The 23,088-nt window shown below is 44.0% G+C and overlaps 1 protein-coding gene across 4 annotated transcripts in view; it reads right to left on the reverse strand.

Moving 5' to 3' along the window:
- PHACTR3 (phosphatase and actin regulator 3) overlaps positions 1 to 23,088 on the reverse strand; it is a 98,471-nt gene that overhangs the window by 38,647 nt on the left and 36,736 nt on the right. For all 4 annotated transcript variants that reach the window (XM_030288432.4, XM_002198849.7, XM_072916955.1 and 1 more), the window contains exons 2-4: positions 8,323 to 8,484; positions 7,415 to 7,492; positions 2,893 to 3,075 (exon numbers count right to left, since the gene is read on the reverse strand). In XM_030288432.4, the coding sequence (XP_030144292.4) occupies positions 2,893 to 3,075; positions 7,415 to 7,492; positions 8,323 to 8,484 (423 nt within the window). The remainder of the gene's footprint in view (positions 1 to 2,892; positions 3,076 to 7,414; positions 7,493 to 8,322; positions 8,485 to 23,088) is intronic.

A 23,088-nucleotide genomic window follows, 5' to 3' on the forward strand; every position in this document is an offset into this window, starting at 1 on the left:
ACTGAAACAAGATCTCACTGGAGTATTCTTTTCTCCGGGCTGGCTGTCCCCAGCTCTCTCAGACTGCCCTCTCAGGAGAGCTGTTCCATCCCTCTGATCCTTTTGGTGGCCCTCTGGGCCTCCAACAGCTTCGTGTCTTCCTGTGCTGAGGATCAAGAGCTGGGGTCATGCAGAACATGAGAGAGGTCCAAACTCCTGGGCAAATCCCACTCCTTTGGGCACTCTGGATTGTCTAACCAAGCACCTTTCCCTCCAAACCACTCAAGGCCATCTCCTAAAATCTCACTGCAGTGGCACCCACAGCTGCTGCATCACAAATCTTTCCTTGGCTCAGTTTTGTGTCTCGTTGGGAATTCAAACTCTCTGTATTAATGAACATTCAGCAGCCTCGTGCTCAGAGTGTGTGGGGAGGCACCAAGGCACTCAGGCAGTTGGAAACAATAGCATTAGCAAGATAATGGCATTTAATTTGTTGACAAACAGATTAATGAGTGTGCCTAGAAGGGGAGGAATGAGTATTTATCATTCAAAAGAGACAGGAAAGAATAAATGTGCATCATTACCAGGAGTTCTTGTGAAATCTGTCATGACAGGAGAGCTGCTGTATTATGTGTATTCTAGAAGGAAATAATGTTTTTAAATGTACTTCAAAGGAAATGCCTTGTTCCAGGGTGACATCACTGGGGTGTTTGTGCCCACTGCACAGGAGACAAAATGTGTAATAGAGGAAGGGGAAAACAGAGTCACTAATGGATTACATTAGGGAAAGATCAGGAGCCCCAGTAGATGTTAGGAGCTGGAGAAGAAAATGAGTCAGATTTGAGTGCATTCCCCTGAGAGGAGCAATGCTTTCTCTGGCAGTAGCTCCCCTGGGATCAGTGGGACAGGAGGGGCTGCTTGGACCAGCTGCAGGGGAGCAGCCACAGTGGGACCTCTGCTACAGAGAAGGTGGATCCCAAACCCTCCCAGCCCCAGCCAGATTTTTAGGTCCTGAACTCCACCCTGCTCTGGGAGTGGTGTCAGGCAGAGCTGAGTCCTGAGCACACAAATCCATTAACACATTTCAAACTGCAGAGTGAATATTACCCTGCTGAAAGTATTCCAAGTGCTCAGCACTAGAATTATTCATGGAGTGCCACTTGTCCAAATGCCATCTCATTACCAGGTAGAAATCCTCCCCTTGGGACTGCTCCCAAGCCCACTGGCGAGGTTAGATGGGAAAAACTGCCCTCTTTGTGCCCTGGCTGTTCGTTTTCTGTGTATTAACACGAACATGAAGTCTGCAAATTATGTTTTCTCCTCTTCCCCTCCTTGGCCTTTATCCCACATCCTCAGGATGACATAGAACACATTGGGTATAAAGCAAATCCATTCATTTTGTTTTTAGCTGGTCACTTATTCATGTGAATCTCTGGAAAGACACCCACTGCATTAGGCCTAGATTGAGCCCAAGGGCCAATGTTATAAAAAATTTGACATTATAATAAATTTAGCATCACACTGACAATTTTGAAGAGCTTTCCCACCCAATTAATTCCTTCAGGTGCACTCACTAGAGATAGAAATGCTAGGGATAAACAGACAGGGATAAACAATTATTTTGACAGCCAGAGGCCACCAATAGGAGTAGTAGAAGGAGTTCCTACAAATTGGAGCCTCTCAGACTAAAGAGACAGGATAATATAATCCCACTGTTATTTTTTGTGGAACCTGGGGAAATGACACCTCAAAAAATGGAGGAAAATAAATACAGAAGACAGGAAAGATTGTTTCAGGGAGACAATAAAAGGAACTAGGATTAGGGAAAGAGATCTAAGAAACTGGGATTATTTTGGAAGCTTCAATACATGCTTTTGAACGCATTGTAAGGTAAATTTTAAATCACACTATGAGTTTATGCAGAGCCATAAGGTTAAGCACATGACACCTTATTAGTGCTATCTTTCCCCAATAGTATGTCCCAATAGTAAGAATTAGAAGTTCAGAAAGAATTTTCATTAGTGATACAAAATTAAATGCTCTAGACGAGAGAAAGAAGAAAAGAAACATGTAATCTGGTCAAGATTCGATCTGGTTGTTGTAAGAACAGGGAGATGAGTGGGTTTTGCCTCAGCTGATGAGGGAATTATTTCCATTTTGAGGGTGGAAGCAGCCAGGGGCTGGTACCCCCAAGAAAACAGGGCCTGAAGGGGTGACACAGAGAACAAAAGGCAGCCAGGGGAGATGGAAAAGGTGTGAAGATTACCCAGAGGCCAGGAAGATCCAAAATCACCACAGGACAATCCTCACAAAGAAAAATAAAGCGTTATCTCTGCAGCTTTGCATTTCTTGGTTGGCAGGAGGTGAATGGAGCCCTCCAGCTGCTGGGCTGTGCTTGGCTGCTCCAGTCCCTGGAAGTGCTGCCATGGATGAGCTCAGCAGAGCTGCATCAAAAAATCCTGGCTTAGCTGATCTCTGCTCCTGGTATCAACCTCCTCTGGTGTTTGCAGCATGCTGGGGACAGAGTGGTGACATGGACAGTGTGGGCTGTGTATTGACACTGTTCTCCTGAGCCAGGATTAATAAATTCTGGCTTGGCACAGAAGTTTAAGAAATCTTTTTAAGAGAAACTTATTTCATCTTCACAGCAGCCGCTGCTGATACCAAAGGGGCACCATGCCAAGACTGGATCATCTCATAATTCAACTAATCTCATCATGCCAAGCTTTGTGTAGTTCCTCAGCTTGATAGAAGTCTCAAAAATCACTGCTATTAAGTACCAATTGCTAACCTAATGTGGGGCTGGGCTGAACAAGGTGCTTTGACCCTTTAATGCACTGACATATTCAATCCCTCAGCAGAAGTAGTTTTATAACACTTCATAGTTCTTTTAAAACATTTTATATCCAATACCTGCATCTTCTTTCAGTTCATCCAAGTGCAGCTCCTCACCAAAGGATGTCACATTTGTTGTTGCTGCTGTTGGGGTCTCCTGCTGCTCCTCCTCTGAGGTGAGTGCCTGGCACACGGCTGCTGGAGCCTCGCTCTGCGTCACCCTCGTGCCATCGTCACCAGTGCAGGCTTTGCCTTCAGTATCTGTAACAACACATCATTTCACCTTGACTAAACCATGAGCAGTGAAAGCTGAGGCCCCCTCTGCTATCCTCTTGAGAAGAGGGAATGTTAAAGCTGCTCATGCGCAGGGGACTGAGACTTCTCCTATAGCATCACCTGATCTCTGTGTTAACCACCTGTAATGCAAATCCTGTGGGCACCAGCCCATCTGGACACAAAAACCCAGACACAGAAAATCAGGTTTCTGGACACAGAAACTCAGGTTTCTCAAGAAGGCACCTATTTCTGTGGTCATCCAGCTGCCTCAGTGAATGGCCACTGTGCTCTGGAAGTAGCTGCCATGGGGAGATGAGCAATGGGCAATCAGAGGTCTCTGGGAGAAGGCAATTCCTTCCTTGCATGAGCAGAGACTGTGGTGTAGCACGTTCCCAGATCGGTCTGGCATGTCTGGGCTGTGTCAGGCTCTGTGCACGACTTGCTGCCATCCAGTAATGCTGGAGAAGGAAAGACTGCTCATATTCCCTACCAATCTGCAGGTTTTTAGCAGAGTTTTAGTTACTCAGCTTTGAAAAGTGTGTCCTGTGTGATTGAGCTGATCAGAAATTCAAATCCCTCCTCATGCAGACCTAGAAACTGCTCCCTTTGCTTACTCTGAAAGATTTTTGTGCCAGTGATCCCTGCAGCTGTACGCATCTTGATGACTGAAGCTTTTCTACTATTCTCTTATTCAGGCAAGAGTCTTCAGAATACAAACTACCCCTTTACTCCCTCAGAATTTACAAGACCTACATCACTGTTGCAAACCACAGAAAGCAATCACTTCCCTCCCTGGGCAGCTCTCCATGCTGATGGATGCTCCTGCTGTCCACCCTTCACCTCCCAGCTTGTATTTCTCAGCCCTGGACACTCCTTTCTGGAAGCTCCTGACAGGGCTGTGTTTTCTTGCAATGCTATCATTACAACTTCCTTGAACACTGATTTAAAATAGCAACATTCACAGTTGCCTCTTTCTGATGCTATTTGGACAATCTGCAGGGTAATTTCTTGTGCTTTTGGGTGAGGGTATCAAATTCTGGCCCAGAGATGCTGTGGAAGGGATGCAGTATTTTTTGCACACTGAGCTCACTCAGCCTGCCTCATAATCACGTTTGGTGAAAAGTTACTGTTCTTAAAATAGCCCTTGCAGTAGCACAGTTGCTATGATACAGGGAAGGGGAGGGGGAAAAAGTTCATTGCCTACATTTCAGCTCATTGTGAAGGCAGCCTGTACATAATCATGGGTGTATGAACCACTGCCCGCATGGCTTGACAGGCAGCCCCTACCCAGAGCTGTAAGCACAGATAAACCTGAGCAGCTTCGTGCTCACAAAGGGGACAAACATCGAGGGGGGAGCTCCCTAAACGTGTTCAAGGTAACTCTGCTCTGCACGTTCCTCACACCCTCAGGAAAGGCAGCTGTGCCACGGTGGAACTGCAGCCAGACACTCCTTCAGGGCTCCTTCAGATCCCAGCCCTGGAAGGGCAGGGGACAATGAAGGGATGGCAGGCAGAAGAGGTTCCTCTTGGAGCATTTCTGAGACTCACAACAGCCATGTTCTTGGGCAGGAAGGATCAGCTGGTGCTTTCATCAAAGCGGGTGTGCTGCTTTGGGTGCCAGTGGGTCCCAACAACATATTTTAGAGATGGTCTGGGGACAGGACAAAGCATGAGGAAGGAGAACCTCAGCCCTCAGCATTGCCAGGTAACCAGGAGCAGGGTTTTGACTTTGCTGGGAATTAACCCCGCTGTGTGCCAGACCCATGCCATCTCTCAGGGAGTTAAGCTGGTTCCCCAGAGTGAAGCTGCCTTTCAGGAGTTTTCCAGGGCAAGGCTGGCATCTGCCCTGTGAGCAGAGCCACGGAGGAGCAGGGCACAGAGGTGGCCCGGGCCATGCAGAGAACAGGCAGCCAGGACTGGGGGCTGTGTGAGGAGAAAGGGTGATACAACCTGCCAGGGTGACTGACCACCCTCACAGGGACAGTGCAATTCACCCTGGGCTGATCCTGCACATCCTGCACCAGCCCTGTTCAGAGCTCAGAGCCACACGGGCCAGGGCCAGGGCCAGGGCCAGTGCCACTGCCAGGGCCAGGGCCAGGGCCAGGGCCAGTGCCAGGGCCAGTGCCAGGACCAGGGCCAGTGCCAGTGCCAGGGCCAGGGCCAGGGCCAGGGCTAGTGCCAGGGCCAGTGCCAGGGCCAGGGCCAGTGCCAGGGCCAGAGCCAGTGCCAGGGCCAGGGCCAGGGCCAGTGCCAGGGCCAGTGCCGGTGCCAGGGCCAGAGCCAGTGCCAGGGCCAGGGCCAGAGCCAGTGCCAGGGCCAGGGCCAGGGCCAATACCAGGGCCAGGGCCAGGGCCAGGGCCAGACGCTGCTGGCAGGCCTTGTGCTACAGGTGAGTGGCACCTACTGCAAATGCATGAGGCTTCTCAGGCTGCAGCATCATCCCAGTCAGGCTGTTTATGAAAGTGAGCAGGAATCAGCTCCCTGGAAGTGGAGTAGAGCCTGATGGAATAGAGGGATTTGAGGATTTACTGTAGTCTTTTAGCACAGTATTGCTGCTTTGACAATTGCAACATATCTGCATAAACGAGAACTTAGCCTTGATACTGCTGCCACTTCAGCTCAGTCCAAGTAGGGCATTAATCATTTACTGAGAATTATTTGCGTCAGTTTTTATTCCAGTTAATAAGCTGCTTCTACTAATATAATAAAATAACCCTGGAGATTCACAACATTCTGTAAAGAAAAATAACTTGCAGGCAGCTGCAATGTCCTTCAGCTGACTGTGATCCATTCTTCCCTTTCTGGACACAGGAAGGCACTGGAAATTTGTGTGATGTTTATAGGAACTCCAGGCAACTTTCCTGCAGACAGGTAAGCAGTCTGTTTGCAGCTGTCTAGTTAAAAGCACAGCTTGTTCTCACATCTCACTGGACTATATTTATTTCGACTATTTTAATTTTGTTAAAATGATCTTGTTCCTTGGCATCACCTTTTCCTTCCAACCATTCTTTATGCATGCAAGAGGTTTATTGATTCCTCATTATTGCCTCTTAATGTGCTCTACAGAAGTTCTATTTTACTGATTTTTTGCAGAGCTGGGGAAATGCATGTCTTCAAATTCATGGATTATAGGGAACTTTCCTGCTCCTAGTGGAGATCATGTATATGCAGTAATGCTAATATGCTAATAGGACAAGTAATTATCTAGAATTATGAGAGACACAAAGACTTCAATGCACAGAATTAAAAATTAACTTTCTAAGAACTTCCACTTTAGAATAAATGAATGGTTTGATGTATTATTAAATATAAAACTTAAAATATAGCCAACAGAATAATATTAAAATTGCTTTACTCCTATGGAAAAACATCCTGTTTAAAATGCTCTTTTTCTGACTCTTCAGTTGCTCAGTTTCACTCCAGCATGGTGCCACTGAGTATTGTCCCAGGGGTTATTTATAGGTATGGCATTTGTTTTATACAAAGAAACTCAATTACTACTTTCCAATAACATAACTCCTATCTGTGAGATTAATCAAACTCAAAAGGCCAGCCCTCTTTCATGACAGTACTTTCTGCTATGTAGCTTTCAAAGTAAAGATGGATTTGTGGGGTTTACCTCAGTTTAGGTGGAAATGGAAATTGGGATGTTGTCCATAATACTGGGAGCTCAGTTAATCTCACAGAACAGTCACCCAAATCTGTGTCTCCCTTGAGCATCTGTCATGGCTTTGGAGCACAAGAACCATGTCCTTTGTGAGTACCTCTGAAACGTTATCGTCTTTCCTTCCATTACTTCTGGTTTGTACTCAGGAAAGCTTTAAAATTACACCATTAAATGCTTCATTTTTCCTGGTAACACGTTATATCACAAACTTGGTTTACTGGAAAAACAGCTGAAAACATCAGATTAGGATCATTTGATGGGATTTGGATCCATAGGTTGTTCATGTTAGCTGACTGCATCTCTATGTTGAAGTTTATATTTATCCAGCTTGAGCTGGATTTCTTGGCAGAAGGATTTAGCTGGGTTTAGAGCAATTATATAAAACATACGTACCAGCTCAGGCTGCAACACGTGTAAACCAAAGGAAGGCAGAGCTGCATTCAAGATGGGAGAGCATCAAACACTAAACTACATGGATTGATTGCAGCAGGAAGGAGCTTGAAGGATGACAAGCCTAAAATTCACACACTGAGTTTTCCTCTCTGTTTGCATTGAAGGTTTTTATTCATTTGCTTGTTTATTCTGCTTTTGCAAATATGTGTTTCCTGTCCTGAAAGAGCCTCTGATAAAAAAAAGCAATTAAGAATTTTTACTTACCTTGTTCCATCATCTCCAGAAGGCCTTTCTTAATGAGTTCATCCCTCCCTTGCCGTGCTGTCATCTTCTTCTCCAGCACTGCACAAAGTAGTGGCACAACACAGCACCAGTTACCAACACAGCAGTCATGTAATGGGGTGAGAAAGACACAACATGAAATTCCCTCTAGGCTCAACTCCTGGAAAGGACTGCAAGGATTTTGGTTTGGGGAGCATGGATTGGTCAGCTATTTGTGCCTCTTCCTTTGTTAAAATCACTACATGTAAAGCTGAGGTTTATGATGTGAGGTGCTGTCAGATCACTCTGAGTGCAGTCACGGGGATTTCAGAGCTGTCCTGCTGTTTACTGTGGCACTTTGGAGCTGCCTGGGCCAGTGTGCTCCACTGGGACATTCCCACAGGATACAGAGGCAAGTGCACTGTCCCATCTTAGGAAAATGCAAGTGACTTTGTCTCCGCACTGATCTCCTGGGACAAGCCTCGAGACCAGTGAGAGGATGCTGTGCTCTGTGCTGGGCTCCTTCCCCTCAGAGACAGCTGCTTGAGGGAAGGCATTTCACATGCTGCAGCTCCCTCCTGTCACTTCTCATCATGTTTCTGTGACCTATATAAACTTCACCCCAAATAAAAGGGGTGACAATACTTGGGGCCATAAATGTAGCCTGTGTGGAGAAGGGACAGCCCATGGAAAGCAGTCTGGGGGCAAGGCTTGTGATTCACTCTCATATTTTGACCTTTCCTTCTAAATGTACTAAATTGTGTTATATAGGAAGTCAGCCTATATGGACCCCTTAAACATTATTAATCTGTTGAATGCTGGAATCTCTGAGTTGGGCTTGGCTCATGTCTCCTTTAACATGCCCCGTGAAAGCTTTGCTGTGCAGCATCCCTCTCTTGTTCTCAGCCTACCTGCAGATGTCTGCTTTAGCTTCTCATTTTTCTTTTTCCGCCACTTCCACGGTTTGAAGATCCTGCCCAGTGTTGCCAGTTTGCTGTTCCTCCTCACTGGTGGAGTTCGAATCCCTGAGACCAAGTAGTCAGAACGCACTGCAGGGGACTGCTCCATCTCATCTGAAAGGGGAAGAGAGGAAAAACCTGTTAGACAAAACCCCACAGTGACTAGCAAAGGTGCTCACCAAGGCAGTGGTGCCACTGTCCCCACAAAAGCTGAAGGGAACTGCCACAGCCTCCTGAAACCTGCAGAGCTCAGAGCTCCCCATGGCTTTAACAGGAGCAGTGGAAGTTTAACACATCTGTAAATCAGGCTCACGTGGCCTCCAGTTAATCACATCAATTTAATGCTCATTTAGAAAAATGCAGACCTTTATGAAAAGCTGAGAGGAAGTGTGAGAGAGCTCAGATGCCTTTGGAATCCCCAGATTCCAGTTCTGTTCCTGGGTCACAGGATATTGCTGCCTTTTAAATGAACTCTTCACATGAGCTAACACAGAACACACTGACATTTGTGAGCTAATGCAAATCTTATATAAAAGAAGAGTTTGTTTGATATGTGCTATGTAAGTAAAATCTCAGAACTACTGTGAAAATTTTTTTTCTTGAGAAAGCTGAGGAGAAAATTCTTTCCTTTTTGTCCAGCCAAGCCACAGGAATTCAGAGATAATGCTTCAGCTGGAAAATCAATTTAGGTATTTTTAATAATTTTCCTTGAAAATGCATCACAAGTTTTGCTTATAGACAAGTGCTGCATGAAACAATACCCACTGAGTATTCACAGTTGTGTGCCAGCCAGTGCCATGGAGGACAGTGGGACAGTCCCCTAAATGGGGTTATTGATGTCTTTACTGAGATTTGTATTACAGCACCAGTACAGTAATTGAAGGAGAAGCTGCCATCAGACCTGTTGCAGAAATAAAAACTGAGCAGCAATTTGTAATCTTTTTTCCCAACAACCAGTTATGATTTAAATTGTGGATGTGAAGCTATGAACATATGTACATTTCCAAGTAATTTTTCTCTGAAACAGCAACATTTATCATAAATTGCTTTATGACTGCAAGATCATACATATCCAGCATCTTCTAGGCTTTGTTTTTAAGTTAACAGGGTGAAAATGCCTAAATTACAGCATGGAGGTGGGGATTTCCAACTAAACAGGAAACAATTTTTGGAAGATTATTAAATACAGCAGGGGAATCAACACATTCCTCCTCTTCCATTTAATTTTGAAAATACTGGTAATAGAGATGAATCATTCAGTGGAAGCAAACTAAAAACTTGGCTATGTGAACTATTAGAGCAGAGAAAAGCTGTAATAATTCCCCACACACATCATGCATGTCCAGTGAAATTCTCTTTCTTTGTATTGAATTTAGAGAACCATTTTTTCTCATTCCACTGAGTTTATCTGGAGGGTTAATTTACAAGAGATTTAAAGTAATAATTATTTTTTTTTTTTGCCTTTGAACTCATGGTGCCTACCAAGGTGATATTTATAATTTACAATTTGGAGGTCACCATTAAGTTGAGAGCAGAAAATAGCAATGAGCCTTTCATAGAAGGAAGGCAGTAGCCTACAGACCACAGCTGAAGTGCCAAGATATTCTGCTCCTTTCCTAGCAGCATATTCAAAAATGAGAAGTACCACAGAAATAAGCTTTGAAGAATCAGAACTGCTCTTGATTACAGCAATAGCAATGAGAATGGAAAATGGCAGAGTAGATCTCCTATTAATTTGCTATTATGATCACTTTAAAGCTGTAATAGAAGCCTCAGGAAATAGCATTTGGTCATTTCTTGTGACACCTCTTGAGTGGAAATAGAAATGTTCATGAAATTAGCTCATCTCCCAAGAGCTGCAGATGAGGCTGTGAATCAGAGCCCTGTCCCTGGGAGCTGCAGTGGAGAGGGACAAGCTCAGCTCAGCTGTCCCTGCTCCTTGTCAGACTGCACTGCTGCTCCTCCCAGGCCAGGAGTTTGTCAAGCATGGAAGTGAGGATTAAACAAGAAGCTGATTGACTGGCTCTGCTGTGTTTCCTTTGGGATGTAGGTGTCTGCAAAGTGGGTTAGACACCCCACAGGTTTTGTTTGATACTGGTACCATGAGGTCATTTGAAGTTTTTGCCAGATAGGGGACACACAAAGAACCAGGAAATCATTTGAACCCAAACTTGTGGGTCTCCAGCAATGCTCATGGTCCCAGAATTCCCTTAAGAGGGGAATGGGGAGATACCACAAGGACACTGAGGTTTCCCTGAGCGCTTCTGTGGCTCACAGCAGCCCTGCCAACTGTGTTTCTTCCCTCCCTTTCTGCCCTCTTGGTTGTGGAAATGCAAGGAATTTGTGCCTTAGACTTTCATTGCAGATGAAACACAGGTAGAAATCCAATGTCAAAGAAAGAAATAGCAGCTAAAACACAGGTTCCAGTGGAGGTTTTTGTGGGCTTTTTAACTTTATTAATGTTTCTCATATGGTACAAGCAGTCCTTTTTACCATACGCAGTTTCCATACTGTGCATTGGGAGGGATGGACACAAAAATTGATAGAGACACAGCAAGACAGATGCCCTGAAGTCCTGAATAACAAGGAAGTGGTCTCACTGGCAGTGAGAATCACAAGAGAGCCCTTGGAGCACCTAATTTCCAGTCAGTTCATTTTCTCCTCGTTGTGGGTTGGCTGCTTGGGAAATCAGAAGTTGACAGCACAAAATGCAGTTCCCACATACAGCAGTGCCTGCTGGAGGAGAAGGCACTCCTAAATATCAGCCAGTTCCTGCAGCCAACAAGCTGCCAAGGCTTGCCAACCCTCCAACCACTCTGTGAAACATTCAGCACATTTTTTTAATCTGCAGTCAATATTTTAATTATGCTAACTGTTCTGTGGAATAATGTGGTTATTTCTCCCAGAGCCTGACAGCCTGGGGCCAGGCCATGCAATTACACAGGGGATGTCTGCAAAATACAAACAGCCAAGAGCCAAACCATGACTCTCCAAATCAGCAGGGGGAAGCAAGCAGCAGCTTAACCCTGTGTAATGTGGAAGGATGAGGGACAGTTACTATGAGGGTCCAGAGACCACCAGTTTAACCCCAGCACAGCCAGGCCAGCCTGCTGGCCCTCACTGCCCCATAAGAAAGCAATCCTCAGCCCTGTGGGGCCACAGGATTTTGCTCTGGCTGAAGCTTATTGGCTGTTTATGCCAAAATCACTTTAAATTCCTTGCTGTACACATTTGAGGGCAAAGACTTCTGTGCTGGAGCTTCAGCCCCCAAAAAAACCCCTCACCTATCACAAGCTCCTCACCTGCTCCATGTGTGCCAAAGGGGTGAAAACCAATGTGGCTGTGCCCCTGCTGATGATGCTGGGCAAATTCTTCCTACACTGCTAGCAGGGTAATTTCTAGAGCTCCTAACAGTGGTGCAGTGTGAGTGGGTTAATGTCTGAGACATCCCCAGTCAGAGGAGGGGAGAGGTTCCAAAGTGACGGGCACAGCTCTGCAGTGCAGCTCTGGGCTGCAGAATCAACCAGGCAACAAAGAAGAAGCAAACAAACCATAATATTCATTACATTTGGCTCCAGGGTCTGACCCCTCAGAAAGACTGAGCATCTGTAGCTTCTGTTTACATCAGCAGCAGTTGTGGTGAAAAACACCCCCTTGCTTTCTTCTTTAAAACATTGTGGTGCCATAAATAGAACACTCTTCCTGCAATTCCCTCTCTGAGGGAACTGTGCAATGATTGTGAAGGTTTTCTGCTCATAGAAGCTCTCCCATTTGCACATGTCAGACCCTGCCTCCATCCCAGCCAGCCTCCCACAGGAGGTGGGGCAGGTTTGCTGGGACATCTATGAATTGTGTGATGGGAGAGTGCCCTGAGCTGCCCACAGCCCTCATTGCTACAGCAGCTGGGTGATAACAGCATTGTTAAACTGAGCACTGGGCTCAGAGAGTTGGGTTTATCTTCTCGGGTCTTTGCAGAGTGTGTAGCTGGATGCCTGGGTTGCTGATTACAGCAACTGCAGGATGCACTCCACAGGCTGAGGAATGGCAGCTGGGAACATCAGGGATGCAGGGCTGAGTTACATTGACCTTGTCATGCAGGCAGGCTGCAGGGGACATGGGATGTCCTCCTCTGAATGTAGCAAGAAGTTTGTGGGAAGATGAAGGATGCTGAATTTTAATGTGCTGGGAATTCTGGTAACTCAAATTCACGATAATGAAAGTTGTGCCTTGCTAAATCCTGTGTGTACATTAGTAGGAGAAGGACCACTGAAAAATCTGCAACCTGCAGGCAGTTTAAAAATAACACAGCAGACAAGAGCTGCAGGCAAATTTGTAAGGCAGGCGTGCTCTGTTTGCTGATGAATTGGTTTGGGATGCAGCTCTGCATGTTTTCCCCTTTACTGTCATTGCATCTCTCTGCAACTCATGTATTGAGCTAAAAAAGGAAATAAAGGTTCCCTTTGGTCCACTGCAGAGGGTAGAGACAGTAAGTGGAATCAAAATGACCTTTCTGGCTTTGGGGATAGAGGTGCCTTTACCACCAGTAACTTTCAGTGCTGCCTGGAATTCAGGACTGCCTCTAAAAAGGAGGTGAGGGAGGAGGGCATGGGGAGAGCTGAGCTTTTAAAGGGTTCCTGTGTCCCCCTGGTCACTCCCAAACTGAGCCAGCGCTCCCCTCAAGGTGGTCCTTTTCATCCATCAGTGAGAGGAGCCTGCGGGGAAGGCAGAAAGGTAGTCTTGGTTTCAGAGTTAGGATTATCCTGAGTGTTGTGAAAGAGAATTAGCAGCAGGAACAATCCCCCTTTTCCTTAGTTTAGCATCCTAAAAAACAGAGAACTGACCACAGTGACTGAACATGCAGGATAGGGGTAAGTTGCTCATGTCTGAAAGCCTTTGAATGCTTCTGTCTTATGTTCCAGAGAAGCAGAATTCAAACTGAAGAGCTTTTTTATTGTACCAGTTAGATGTTTCCTGCGATGGAGCTCTTCCTTGTTCTAAAAATGTTTTCTGTCACCTGCATTTCTGCAGACATGCTTTCTTTCTTGACTCTCTTTGAAAGAGAACTGCAGCAGAATGTTCCAGTTTGAAGTTTCCATTTCAGTTTTTCGAACACAGAGTATTTTTATTTTTGTAATTTTGAATGACTGTTAGAAACTATAACTGAAACTTATAAAAGAGATTTTTTTTATGAACCTGAAATGTATCTAATTTTTGAATGACTTTGTATTTGAAGCTGTGAATGTTTCGGTATTGTTTGGTACTGGTTTGAGAAAAACTAACACAGAATCCTTTGTAAAAAAGGAAACCTAGCTCTTAACAGTTAGATATTTAGAAAGGCAAGGTACCTGTAATAAATATTGAATCTAATCATGAGCTGATTTTGGGTGCACAGCTCCTTATGTGACACAGATTGTCGATCTGACACATCATATTAGTTAGGCCAAAAAACACTGAAATAAAGTAGGGAAAACTACAGTTTTGAGGTGCAAATTCAGGCATTTACCTATACAAATTTTTAGTTTTTATGTGGTCTATGGTGTAAGGAAAAAAATGTTAAATGTTAAAATCTCTCTTATTGCAACCCTTTATGTTCCTGATTTCCCGCCATGGATTTCATCTCTCTGAGAGCTGAACCTCCCAAGGAGCAGATGGAGAGTGGGCCAGGTTTTATCCACATGGCATCTACGTCATCCCCTGAGTTACCTTGGGGGGAAAATCTGGCACAGGAAATTTGTGCAGGCTGCAGACTCATGGAGATCCATGAAGGCAGGGTGAAAATGCAAAGATAAACAGCAGGGAAATACAGAGATACCTCTGGGTTCAGCTTCCCCTCAGCAAGGACTGTGCTTGGGCTCAATCACTTCTATTTTTCCTGGGTGATATAAATCCTGATTTTTATACTTCCCTGCATGAAAATGCAAGTTTACTATGTGGTCTCCAAAGTACGAACTTCCATTTTTACTTCAGACTCAAAAGGTTTGCCATTTGTCCTCGTTCTATAATTTCCACTGCTCTTTAGTATGTTAAATTATGATTTAACATTTTTCTCTAATGGAAGGAAATAAAATAAAACCCCCAAAACATAAACTTGTGGGTGGTAGGAGGGGGCTGTGGTTGCCAGAGAAGTTTATTTCCATTTTGTCATGCTGAGCCTCCTTCAAAGTATTTGGATTTTAAAACCAGGTTACCCTGACATGAATGGGGAAACAGATTATGCTTATCAAAGGAAAGAGAGCAGGGAAGTGGCAACTCCTGCTAAATCTCTTAGATAAAAAGTATGCTTTGTATGCTTGAGATTTGTGATTTCTTCCAGAAAACGTTCCTTTGGAAAGTTGACATATCACCTACCAGCATTACCACCAAGTGAGCCAAGGTGCAAAGAAATTAATCAGGAACTTTTTGTGCTTTTGGATCATTGTGTCAAGCTCCAGCACACTTGCTGTGATTTACAATGCACGGTGTGACATTAGCAGTTCATTAGCAAAATAGGTTTGTCAGTGTTTGCATAAAGGAACCCACAACAGCCTTACCTGGGTAAGAAAGAGCTCAGTAACAATAAGAAAATAAGCCTGATGAGGGATTGCTGTGTAATCAGTGTTAATTCAGTTACCTGAGCCTGTACAATGTCTTTGGAGAGAGCAAAGCTGCCTTTTACAAGCCTCTCCCCCAGTGAGAGCTGGCTCAGGCAGCAGAGCAGCATCTCTCCAGATCCACAAAAAATCCATTCAAATGCAATAAAAATCCTTTCAGATGGGCACTGCCTCTGCAGAGGCCCAGGAGCCTGTGCAGGTCTGTCCCTCTGCAGCTGCAGGGGATTTGTGCCACACACCTTACAAACCCCCAGGGCTGGGCACTTTCCCCAGGCCCCTGGAGGGATGCTGTGCTGCAGGACACAGGGAGCACAGGGATGTTTTGGATGTTTTGGATGAGGCTTGCCATGCCCTCAGAGCAGTAAAGCTGCACTGCAGGACCAGCCTTTCATCACCTGCAGTTGTTTAATTAGCTGTAGCCTTGCTGCAAACCTGTTGAAAGGATGTTTTTTATAGCATCCTCAGGGAGTCTGCAGACTGAAACACACCCTGGGCTGTCTCCAAGAGGCACCTTCAAATCCCTTCCACTGCAGTTATCCCTGACAGCAGCTGCCTTTGGAGGGACATGGAACACCCAGGGAAGCCACTGGTGAAAGAGCACCGTGTTTGCCAGCAGGGACTGCTTTTCTGGGATTCTGGATTGGTTTCTGGGATTCATCCACTGCTTTTTCTGGGATTTATGGCCCAGGACTGACCTCTTTAGGGTTTCTCCAGTTTATGGGAGTCTATGTCTGTCAGGCATACAGTCAGCTCTCACTTTACATCTGTCCCAAATTTGTATATTCAAGAATTAATCAAATCCTGATGTCCTAGGCACTTTCATGCCCTTGTAATTCCATGCATAATTTCCCTCTTTGCTCAAACACATCACAGCTCTCAGCTGGTGCTGTCACTGTTCAGTGCCACTGCTGCAGATGGAAAACACTCTTTGTGCTCTGTGAAATGCAAGAGCATCTCGTTTTGTTTTGTTTTCTCCTTTATCACTTCTGCTGCTTCACAGTCTTGCTTTCCTCACACCCACTGGCACACCTCAGTCACCAGTCTGGTGCTCCCTCCAGGCCTGCTCTAGAGAACTGGACAGAGATTTGGGAGAAGGAATGCTTAGACAACAAAACCCTGACATAAACCAGAACAGCTACAGGGAAAGGGAGATATAAAACAGGCAGTGACCCAATTCAACTTTTGTCTAAGGTTGTGCATTCAGTGTGGTTCCTTGTAAAACTGTTCTAAAGCTACCAGTGATTTATACACCTGGTTGGGATGGAAATTGTAATGAAACCCTTCTTGGGAGGTCATTTCACCTGAATGGATGTTAAATACTTTCCAGGGATGGTTTGCTCTGCTGGATGTAGCATTCTGTAAATATGAGACACATGTAGGAAATACTTAAATGGGAACATTGTTTCTAAAAATAATTTATTCCACTGTCTACTGGTGCCTCTCACCAAGGCAATTATACAAAATACTCAGCAGTTCTCCACAGCAAGGTACCACAAAGCCCCAGCACCTTTGAAAAGCCCCAACTGTGCTTAAACACAGAGCAGAGTCAGATGCTACCATGTCCCCAAGGGTGGTGGCACTTGTCACCTGTTAAATCCTGCATTAAACATCATCCTTAGCATGGAACTTTCTCAAAGCTCACGTAAGGGTTTTAAAGCACTGGTGTAACCAAACTGCAGCATGCCTTCTCAAATTCAATTCTTCACTGGTTAAGGGCCAAGAGAAATAATTGCTTATCAAATTTACTGTAGTGATTATCACTGTTTGCTTGAACCAAGACCACAATCTAGTCCTAATGGAAATGGCAGGATCTTCAGAGCAAGAATAAACATGGAAATTACTCTAAACATGTGAAGCTGTCTCCTCTGCAGCTCTTGGAATTACTCCATTCCAGGTCATTTCCTTCTTCTATTATAGGAACTAGGAAAAACAAACCACTGAGTTGTAATCCTTGGCCTGTGTAAGAAACAGCAAAATAGAGAGACAATATCCCACATGGCAATAACAAAATGAGAATTTTGGCAGGAGAACAGCAATATCTGTCCATTAACTGTCTGTGTCACCAAGCAGCCAAGAAGGGAGAACTATGGAAGTAACTCCAATTCTTCTTGCTAATGTGATTTATTGGCTGTGTCTGCATTAGCACGAAATGCAGTGTTAGAAGTGGGGCTGTGAGCAGCTGGTGCTGAGGACAAAACACATCCTGGCTGCATTTGTTAAGCACAGTGGTGTGATCTTGTGACTCCAACTCGACAGTGAACAAGCTCTTTCCTCACAAAGTGCAAAGGAAACAAGATTCTTCTTGATAATAAAAATACCAGCCAAACTAAACCACCAGCCTTCCAAAAATAAACTAAGAATGCCTGTGTTTTCTTCCCAGAGGATGGATGAAGATCATTATTTGTCTTACTAAACTGAAAGATTCAAAAGCCCCTAATCACACATGAAAATTCGTAAGACTTGTTGGTATCAAAATTCACCAACTTTCATCAAGACATTGGCTCCTAAATTTTTGGCAAAGTAAAAGTTCCTTTGTATTGCATTTCCCCCCATATTACAGCTTATCTGAAATGTCCTTATATTGCATTATAAATACTTGTGTCCAGAGTGGCAGGTACCTTCCTGGGGCCTGCCAGCAACACATTTTAGCATTAATGAAATTGCTATGCAAAAATTAACAATGGCAAATTCAAAATTCCTAGAATGATGCTGAGGTCATGACAGAAAAAGCAAATTTAATGCACAAATGGATAAGTTTCTTTCAGCTTTTCTTCTAATGTTCATAGTGCATTGAATTTAGTGGAGAAAGGACTCTGCATTTAACAAGAGTTGTACTGGTTTTATTAACTAGAGGCAGTCTTCTTGCAGTTCAGTGCAACAACTGAGCTTTGTATTAATTTTTTAGCTCATAAAACATTCTTCCCATGCAATCTAGAGAACTGCTGCTAAAATATTGTAGAAAAGACATTAGCACCATTTATTGAAATGGTTAGATTTGAAAGAACAGGACAGATATCTTGTAAAGATCATTTTATATTCAAGTTGTTTTCAAGGAGAAAACTTGTGTGTTGCTGAGGTTGTACTGCTTCCAACAACAGCCAGAAAATAAACCTCAGCAATATGTCTGCAGATGGTTAAAATCTCCAGGAATATTAGGCAGTAGTCTGGACAGATAGGATGTTTAATGCCTACAGTGGTTACACCTCAATGGAAATATACAGAGGAAGAAACATATTCAAAGCAGGGACAAAGAATGCCAGGAGCTAAACTAAAGTGTTCATGGCAACTGCTGAGAAATGGCATTTTTATAGATATATTTTAGAAGGCTAGTGGTAAAAGTTCTCCACAGGTGCCTTTAAGTGCTGGCAGATTCCCCTGAGTGTCAAGTGTCACCCGTGGTTGATGTGTCAGGTATTGTCCTGCTCCTCCCTGTGGGTCAAACAGGAGAGGAGAGAGGATGCAGCAACTCCTGAGCTGCACAAAATTTTCCTACTCAGCATCTTCCCATGGCAAAAAGAGAGAGAATCTACAATTTTGAGAAGTGTCCAGAGAGCACAACTGCACTTCTGTTCTGCTGGTCAGGTCTGATGCAGAAGTACAAAATGTAACAACCATTTCCCAAACTAAAACATGACAGGAGGCTCTCTCTTTGTACAGACAAATTTTGTTCATTTTACTGGCCACAAGTTTTAAATTCACATTTTTTTAAACCAACTGTCCCAGACAGCTCCTTGGTCTCCAGCTCTTGATTTTCATTCGGGAAATGTTTTTGAGACAGAAACCTCTAATGAGTGTTTTTCTAACATTTGCCTTTCATCAGCAGGAATATTTGACTTTCTTTTCTTGCTTTCTTCTCTTATTTTTTTTAGTTCTTAATTTATTACTTTTTACACAAAAGAAATAACCAGCTTTGTGACAAAACTATCACTTTATAACCACCACAGAATATGAACTGAATTTCAGTTTCAGTGCAAGAAGTTTTTATTAAACAAGTAAATAGTCTTATTAATTTCAGCCATATCCTGGGCCTGTTTTTATGTTCACAAAGCCCAAACAGCTTGGAAGGGAAACCAGCATGGAATATTTTTACCTAGTCTGACCTAAATTTATGTATGTTTTAGTTCTTCCAAGAGAAAGAAAAGTGGAATAACTACTCCCTCTTCTCAGTTTCTTTTCAGCACTCATATTTTAACTGTGTTCTCAGCTGCCTGCATGAGTCATGGAGAGCTGGAAACAAGAACCCCCCACAATATTGTAATAACTGCTTCCTCAGGAGGGAGCATCTGTGTGTTTTGGGGGATACCACTAAAAAGCCACAAAAATCTCCTGAAAGCTTCCTAGTACCAGAAACCTCCATGGAAACCAATAGAGGAAGTGACAATATCTTAGAAGCAAAGGAAGATTATTTATGAGTGTAATAATAACAAAGATACCTGAGGATTTCCATACAACTCTCTTGAAATTCATGTAATTGTTCTCCAGGTTTTGCAGAGATTTCAGACTGCTGTTGACTTTGTGGATTGTTTTGTGTAATGATAGCATTGAATTTCACTGGTCTAGGCAAAATTTGGATTTGGTCCTGTGATGTTCCAAGAAACTCTGAAATCCACAGGCTTTTATAAGAACTGGGAAGGTGTTCAGTGCTTGCCACGCTGATCCATGCTGTTCATCCAGTGTCCCTGTACAGTGTAAGTTACATCCAAACTAAATCTGTTTGAAGCTGCCTAAGAAATATTTAGAAACAATGGGGGAAAACCATCCTTCACTCTGAAATGCCATAACTTATTGGGAACAAGCCAGACCCCTCTTCCTCTGGTTCATGTCTGGACTGAGCAGGGCACAGCAAACCAGGTCAAGGATCTTGTGCAGTGAGAGGAAAAAGAAAAAAAGGTCAACTTAATCATAAACCAAATTCACTGGGGGTTGTCAAATGGATTTAAAGAGCAAACACACAAGTGTAAAAAGATGTTGTCAAACATTAACACAGGCTCTTGGTATCGAATGTGCCCATCAGCTGTACAGCATTTATAGGCCTGTGTGATTGTACCTTAGTGTGCCCTGGCTCAGTCCTGTTGGCTGGAGCTTATATTCCTCTAACACAGAGATTCAGTCCTAATTCCTGCCCATGAGGTCAGACAAGGAGTTGGTCACACTGAAATCACATCTCCCTACCAGAGACTCTTCCCTCTCTCACTAGGCTACCCTGCCCCTTCTCTAGAGCCATTCTGCTTTCACAGCCTGTTTCTGCTGTCATTTCACCTCTGCACAGCTCTGACTGCTCATCCTGCAGCCTCCCCACTCTGCTCAGTGCAGTTTGCTGAGCCTCTGCACAGGAACAGCCTGACTTTCATCAAGATTATGCAGGAATAGCCTTTCTTCTCTGAGAAAGCTTTTAAACATTACAAGTATTCAGGGTTCGTTTACAACATCGGGTAATGAAGCAGAGCTAAAAATACCATATGTTCCTTTGTCGTTGCCCATTCATTGCTATAAATTACTGGAATTTCAGTGACTGCAGAACAAAACATGTTTTATGGTTTTGCTTTTAAGTGAAGCTGTGTATAAAGTTCTTTGCCACTTGGAATATCCCAGTGTTTTACATAAGAGGATAACAAAGTTTATCTGGAAAAGGCGGCGAAGCCTGCAGCTTGTTTTCCTCTCATTTTCTTTAATGAATGAGGAGAGATCTTAGAATGTGTGATCAGAGGAGTGGAACTAGCTGAATTTTCTCAGTTATAAGAAAATACAGTGAGGAATTTATTGAGTCTGCCCCCCAGAACATCACCTCTGATTGGCAATTCAGTGCACTGGATAAGCAGAAATCTTTTCAATCGACTCCAAGCCTCCTCTGCAATCTGTGTAAATCTATTTCAACAATGGAATGAGATTATCAAAGCATGACAGAGAACTGACACATAGGGCCAGATTGTTTGAAGATATTTATTTTAAGTCATTTCACATAATCTTATTCACTATATTTGTTTTTTGAACTCAGAGGAGGAGAATTTTTTTTCCCTAGTAATTAAAACTCTGAAGGCGGACACTCTTGCCTGCACAATAAAAGAACTTAAAATATTTTAGAAAGTATTAAAAAAAAACCTTCTAAAAACCCTCAACTAATTTCTTCCTTTCAAGTGCTGAAATGATCTAATGCTATTAATAGAAGATTCTTTCTCTGTGGAAAATTTATTCTTCTATTTAAAGCTACTGGGGAAAAGCTTGAAAGAACAAAAAATTATGATTCTGCCATCTGGCTATCAGTATAGCCTTTGGATGATGAGTTCACATAGTGTCTTTAGAATGCACACATTTATTTGGAAAGAAAGCAGGATGATAGACAAGGCATCATTTCTCCACACACTTGCATCCCATTCTCCACACACTACACCCCTGCTAGAATCCCACCCATCTTGTCCCTTAGTGCTGTGGGAAGCAAACTGGGAGATCCCAGATTGACAGCCCTGAAAATCACAGATTTTCTTTCATGCCCAAAACCAGGCAGAGCTAATGCAGCAGCAGAACCTCCCCAGGTGCTGCTCAGCTATGCCTGAGCCTAACCCAGATGCCCCAAGATGAGCAGAGCAGGTGTTGCTCTGTCCCCATGGTCTCCCTGCAGAGGAATGAAATTGATACCAGAGCTGGGATGACATTTCATGTGGGCAAAGGATGAGAATTCCTGTCACAATAAATCAGCAAACAGAACACCTCCCCAGGAGTTCAAAGGGACATTTTATACTCAATAGCTCATATCCTGCTTCCAGGCACCTGATCCATTAGGCTTTACTTCCTTGACATGTGCTGGGACTTGATAATTTTCTTCACATGCTGACTCTGCACCCAGGTGCCATGGCAGGGATTCACTCCAGAGTGATGAGAGTTATGTGCCTTGTGCATTCCTGGTGGGATCATGCAGAGATCACATTCACACAAACACAGGGGTGTGTTGCTCAAAACATGTGATTCACAATAAACACAGTGAAACCTGAATAGAAGGCTCAAAGCTGAAAATCATATGTTTCTCTGGATTTTGTTCTTGCTTTAATAAGGAAATGGAGACAAAGTATTTGTAAAGTGAACACTGTGCTAGAGATCTCTGAGTAACCCAAGCCCAGTTCTATCTCTGCAGCAACTGCGTGGCTGTGAGCTCTAAAATGGAGAGCTAAGCAGCATTCCCCATTAGCAGACTGCTGGATGGGAGGAATTATGTATTTCCATGATGTAAGCATGGCATGGGATTAGGTACAGCAGCTCAGACCCCCTAACACAACTTTTCTTCCACAATATATATCTTCTTCACTTGGAAGATACAGACATGCCAAGTAGGTCTTGGTTTACAGACTCGTGTGCTGGTATCCAATAAATTGAGTTTTAGGGCATTCAATAACAGATCAAAATGACCACAATTCCAATGGTACAAAGTGCAGATCCAGTAGAAATTCATTCTGCCCTCTGAGATTGATTAAAATAAATACACAGTGTCCCTGCAAGCTTTTTGCTGGATCACGTATCATTTTTCTACACCACTTGCACTTTGTGCCGTATCAAGAATTGTCTGTCATCCCCCAGTTGGCATCAGTCTGGCATAAAAGCACAGAGCTGGCATAAAGTGTAACACTGCTCTGGCTGATTTGACAGAAGTATGGTCGTTTGCCCATGCCTGCTCTGCAGGAAACCTCATACACAGACCTGGTGTCAACATCAGCCTCTCGTACGACGCAGAGCCTGGCGGTGCCAGGTGATGGGAAACTCAGGAACATCCCTGCTTATGCCCCAGCCCTGAGCTCAGGGTGGCAAAAACGAGACACCCCGTGGTGGCTCCAGCCCCTGTGCACTTCCCTGTGCTCAGTGACCCCAACTCTCACCAGCAGCTCCTGCCACAAGAACAGCGAGGAGAGGATTTTCGCAGGGCGTGAGCCTGTGCTGTGCAGCTGCAGCCAGCAAGGGGGATGCAGAACCTCTCTGTTTCCAGAACAGATGCCCTTCCCTCATGTTTGCTCTTCTTGGCTTCTGCACCTCAAGTTCAGTAGTTATTCTGTAGTCTGTATCTATATAATATATCTAAACTCTATATAGGTATGCATGCAGCATTACACATTATATTACGTAACTACACGTTGAAAATCTAAAA

This window comes from Taeniopygia guttata, chromosome 20, assembly GCF_048771995.1.
Source record: "Taeniopygia guttata chromosome 20, bTaeGut7.mat, whole genome shotgun sequence".
NCBI lineage: Eukaryota > Metazoa > Chordata > Aves > Passeriformes > Estrildidae > Taeniopygia > Taeniopygia guttata.